The sequence below is a fragment of the Notolabrus celidotus genome, chromosome 22, assembly GCF_009762535.1.
Source record: "Notolabrus celidotus isolate fNotCel1 chromosome 22, fNotCel1.pri, whole genome shotgun sequence".
NCBI lineage: Eukaryota > Metazoa > Chordata > Actinopteri > Labriformes > Labridae > Notolabrus > Notolabrus celidotus.
The window spans coordinates 15,548,744-15,554,609 of NC_048293.1; the positions used below are offsets into that span (position 1 = coordinate 15,548,744).

The window sequence follows — 5,866 nt, forward strand, 5'->3', positions numbered from 1 at the left end:
GTACTAAAGAAATGTTATGAATAATAGAGCAGCGAGACGACGAGCAAAATAATCTGGGCATGAATAGAGAGAAGAAAAAAACAGTAGGACAAACATTTAAAAAATGGTGATAAGCTTCCCACAGAAAACTGGAGGACAGACTATATACTATAGTATAGACATGAATGAGGGACAGGAGCATGGCCTGCAGTAAGAAGGCGGTAAAACACAACAGCAAATTATTTCCTCATTCACAATTTTTGGTGTTCTATAAGTGTCCCGTTTACGTGGTGGACAAGATCTTGAGTTCACCCAAAGATTTTAGATTACACTTCACAATCAAATTGAACCACAAGACTAGATAAGACATGCCTGGTCACGGTATCAGGCATCATTATGCAATTCTCTTGAACTTTTAATCACAGAGTTACGTAAGTACCATCAAAAACAACCTGATTTCAAAGACGATAATCAAGGTGTTTATTTTTTCAGCATTTGAAGGAATGGTAAAATGGCTAAAACGTGCACAGAAATACACTCTGCATCATCTTCTTTTGGGAGTTTAAAGAGTAACTAAAGCCACACAACACCTTTTTATTAGCTGGAACCTCTTTATATGGGTATTTATCAACTAACTTTATCAACTCTAAACCGTTGTTAGGACTTACTTTGTTATAAGAAACCAGATTTTGGTAAAGTAAACCTTTACAACTGATGCTAGAAGGGGTAATATCTTGGGGCCAATATTGTCTGACTGAGGTCTGCAGGTCATGATCTTAACCATATGTCCAGATCACATGTGTAGCAGCATGCTATATGTCCTGACTGTTGCACAGCTTTTAAACCAAGCCAATCACAGTTGTGTTGGATGTTAGTGTGGATGGTGGGTGAAATAAAAATACTGCTATTACTCTACTGATCAGAAAAGTTCCGCATTGCAGGCCCTGTCCCCCATAGTTCTTGGACCTTTGAAAAGTACTACCCCCCAAGCAAGGGCTTTTCAGGGGGAGATCAAATATCCCAGAATGAAATTTAGACCCTGGCTCCTGCGGTGGAAAAGCACATAGTTCCTAAAAGTAATTCCTGGGGAAAGTTCCTGCCGCGAAAATGCATTAAAAAAAGTCTCTATTTCCTGGGGAAAGTTTCTGCGGTTGAAAAGCACCTGATGAAGGCAAAGATTAAAGCCTGACATTGTACATTAAATTGATAAATTAAGATCATTTCTCCATGTTTTGCTCTTAAGAACCAGTGAATATTGTACTCCATATATATTTGTCCATTGTATGAACTTTTAAACTGTCTAAAAATCATTTAAACTTTTGTTAAAATGCATTCATTGTAATAAACATGTGAACCATTTAGAGTTATTACGCTGCTGTAATAAACGTTTAAATCTGCTGGAAGATGAGGGTATTTTGTTTACTTTTAAAACTGTTATAATCAGTATTTGAACTGAATTGAACAGTATTTGAACTGTCATAAACCTTTAAAGCTTACACTAGAAGGGAGAATTTGAACAGGGTGCTTTTCTTACATCTTGAGACCAATATTGACTGCGCGTCATATGTCCACATCACATGTGTAGCATGCACATGTCCTGACTATTTTGGAATAATAAACCAGTCAGTATCATCAGACTCTTGAATATGACTTGAAAACAGCGGCCTCAAGCGCACATATTTAACTTCAGTGCTGACTTCAAACACTGAAAAGACTTATAGCTAGCTTTGGGTCAATGCTACATTTCAGTGACAGATGTTATCACACACTAAAGGTCCTGATGATGTCAGGATGAAATGCATATTACTCTTTCCTTATATGGAGTTAAGATGTGATATATATGGTGGCATCTATTACAGTGGGATCCAGAAGACATAACTGATGATGTTATTAACTATTTACAAATGCAGTAGTCAGAAATCAACAGTTAATTGGGAAAGGTTTGGCTTTTTAGCATCATGCTAAGTGGATTTTTATGGCTGAAGATGGAAAATTAATTAACCTAAATGATCCTAGGGATCCTTCTTAATGCAACTTAACAACATTTGTTTATTAAGGAGTTGAATACTTTAACACACTAAAAAATATTTGACATTTGTAAATGCACCATTGGACTGCAGTGAGACAAATGCAACACTTAGACATGTATTGCTTAAAGCACATCTGAACCAGCTTCTTTTAAGAATAGTCTTACAAACTCTCCGAAGGTCTGTTTGGCCTTCTCTTTTACTTTTTGTTGACTTTTATGAAGCCCTTTATAGCATCAGGAATTTTCAGTGTTCACTATGTGTTATTTATCCATCCATCCATCCATCCATATATCCATCCATCCATCCATCCATCCATCCATCCATCCATCCATCCATCCAACCAACCAACCATCCATCCATTCATCCATCCATCCATCCATCCATCCATCCATCCATCCATCCATCCATCCATCCATCCACCCATCCATCCATCCATCCATCCATCCATCCATCCATCCATCCATCCATCCAACCAACCAACCATTCATCCATCCATCCATCCATCCATCCATCCATCCATTCATCCATCCATCCAACCAACCATCCATCCATTATCTTTTTTCTTTATCTATGTGTTATCATTGTACACTCTGGTGAACTGAGATTTGTTCATGGCAAACTGAAGCTTACAACCACAACAACTATATGAGCTTCGATAAAAATACAACCTATAACACCTACAATATGTATAAATATTCCTTTATATTACAAAATAGTAAAATCTATTTTGATCACCTATACATGGATGTATACGAGATGGTAAGAATAATACATTTCCATAGGAGACTTTTTATTTATTTTTTGAATAAATTACAAACACATAATATGCAACTTGTGTGCTATAAACCATATAAGAAAATGCATATCTTATTATGCAACTTATGAGTTAAGATCAGGTTATTGTTCCTTATGTATAATGATTGAGTAACTAATGCCTTAAACGTCAGTAATATCTGTCACAGCTTGGTAACCGAAAGCAGTTGCACAAAACCATCATCACTAAAAAACAAATTAGTAACAAATTGAAAATCCTTTCTATATTCTAAGTGATCTTCTGACTGATCACAAAGTGATACTGGTTACTTAGTGCCAGTGACAATAGAATTCTCAAGGTCTTCTTCAAATCTAAATCCCGATGTTTCAGGATTAAATATGTGACTAATAAGAAACACTGGGCACTATGACCCAGCAGATAGCCTTCTCTTCATGGACAGAAAGCAGGAAACCAGGCTGTGATCAGCGGTGCTTGTTTGATGTCAGAGTCTGTATAAAAACTGAGACTTTGGGTTGGCTCAGCATTCATCCACAGGGGGCCAAACACACACACATGCACACGCATACACAGAGCTCCGGAGAACTTCTGTCCTATATGCGGATTATCTGTGACATCCTCCCAGATGTTTGGACACCAGGAAGCACTGCTTGACTTTTACGCACAAATCTTTTCTTTTCTAAATGTGATTTGAGTCAACCCAAAGACAGAAGACGCGTTTATGGCCACTATACGGAAAGTTTTAAAGAGTGTAGAATGGATATTTTTCTTTACAGTATGACTTCTGAACATCAAAAAACAGGTATAACGTGGAAAAAAAGGAAGGATGGAAATCAGGTTTTTACCGCAGACTGGTTGTTCCGTTAGTCTGATCAGATGGCATGGATAAAGCGACGCTCATCAAGGGAAAGGGCGCTTGAAAACATACCAGGAGATGACATCAAATATTACTTAAAGTGACTAAAAGTTATGGAGCCGACCAAGCCGATTAACACCACCAATGACAGTTTTATTACTGCTGCATCCACCAAGGATGGGATCACAGAGAGTCTCGCTTATCAGATAAGTCTGGCGGTAGTTCTCTCCGTCTTCACCCTCGCCACAACTTTATCCAACGCTTTCGTCATCGCAACAATCTCCCAGTCAAAGAAGCTGCAAACTCCAGCGAACTTTCTTATCGCGTCTCTGGCCATCACGGACCTGCTGGTGTCCATCCTGGTGATGCCAATCTGCGTCCTGTACACCGTCATCCACACCTGGACTCTGGGGCAGATCGTGTGCGACATCTGGCTTTCTTCAGACATTACATGCTGCACTGCATCCATACTCCATCTGTGCGTAATCGCTTTGGATAGGTACTGGGCCATCACAGATGCAGTGGAGTACTCCAAAAAGCGCACGCCCGGGCGAGCGGCAGGGATGGTAGCCACAGCCTGGGTCATCGCCATTTCCATCTCCCTGCCGCCGCTTTTCTGGAGGCAGGTGAAGGCGGAGGAGCTGACCAGCTGCAGCGTCAACACGGATCATATCTTCTACACTATCTACTCCACCTTTGGGGCTTTCTACATCCCCACCCTGCTGCTGATTGTTCTCTATGGAAGGATTTACGTTGAGGCTCGGAAGCGGATCCTGAAGCAGTCCCCAAAGAAAGTGGGGAAGAGACTCACCTCCGCGCACCTGGTCACCAACTCCCCTGGATCTGTAACATCCACAGCCTCACTACAGTGCGGGAGGCACGACCCTCCGTCCAGCGACACCGGCTCTTCAACGAGCGAGAACCAGGTGAAAGTAACAGTGTCTGACGCGCTGTTGGAGAAAAAGCGCATCTCAGCAGCCAGGGAGAGAAAAGCGACGAAGACTTTGGGGATAATCCTCGGCGCTTACATCGTCTGCTGGCTGCCGTTTTTTATTTACACACTTGTGGTGGCCACATGTGACACGTGCTTTAACCCTGAGTTGTTTGACTTTTTCACCTGGTTGGGATACCTGAACTCCCTCATAAACCCCATCATTTACACCATGGCAAACGAGGACTTCAAGAAGGCTTTCCATAAACTTGTGTGCTTCAGATGCTGCAGGTCGTGAAAAGGGGTTTTTCTTTAGTCTCTAATTTGAGCTACTGATGCGTTTATTTTTGGATATGGAAAGCTAAAAAATGAGTGAGAATATGGGGAGGATACATGCCACCCATTTTTATAATTTTTGAGACTAAGCTTTAAGTTATGAAAGCAGAATTTAAAAAAAATGTCCATTATGGTTATTAAATCCAGTGAGGAAATTGAAAATGCCACTTTTTAATCTACCAAATGTGAAAATGAAGTGTGAAATTTTGTGATCACCTATTGTCTGCATTAAAAAAAGTGCTGATTAGCTTTGTTACATCCAAAATTCAGTGATGGGTTGTTACTATTCTCTGTAAACTCCCTCTTGGACTGGCAAGTCAGACCAATGCATCGCACGTTATTCCCAAGCCACACTGACCCATTAATAAGTAAGCAGCAGAGATCACGGACATCTGAAACGAGAAGTCAAAAGTATACAAATCTGGCAGAATACCCAAGGCTCCTTTTTCCACTGTGTGCACAAACAAGATAGCTCTATTTTTAAATGTCAGCAGTGTGTATTCTCTGAGAAATGGTGACAATGGGATATATTTTTATTATGGCACATGGACCACTTGCTGCTCCTCTGTGTGGTTTCCCCCTTTTTTTTAGGGTGCACACTCTGAAAGAAAATGTTCATATCAGAGTCAAACAAAGAAACTGTGTCTGATATTTACACTGAGGAGCTGAAGGATGATCGTCAGTTCAATTTAACAGAACAAACAGCACCTTGTTTTACTGTGTGTGGCTCTGTTTGCTGCTCCATTAAATCTGTATGTAGAGTATGTGATGTTCATGCGTGATAAAGGTTACCATCCTATGATTATAGCCACAGAGTTAAATAGTAGAGGCTGCCCTGCAGGGCTGTAACAATAATGCTTAGGATGTGACAGCATTATATGAAACAAAGGTTTGTTGTTCAGGAAATGATATGTTCAGATTCAGAGATGCTGTGCAATAAAGGCTTTAAATTATTTATTTTG

At 40.2% G+C, this 5,866-nt stretch overlaps 1 protein-coding gene across 1 annotated transcript; it reads left to right on the forward strand.

Moving 5' to 3' along the window:
* The first annotated feature begins 3,333 nt into the window (after nucleotides 1-3,333).
* htr1b (5-hydroxytryptamine (serotonin) receptor 1B) lies at nucleotides 3,334-5,866 on the forward strand. Its single transcript, XM_034675325.1, has one exon. The coding sequence runs from the start codon at nucleotides 3,751-3,753 to the stop codon at nucleotides 4,864-4,866; it is 1,116 nt and encodes a 371-aa protein (XP_034531216.1). The 5' UTR covers nucleotides 3,334-3,750; the 3' UTR covers nucleotides 4,867-5,866.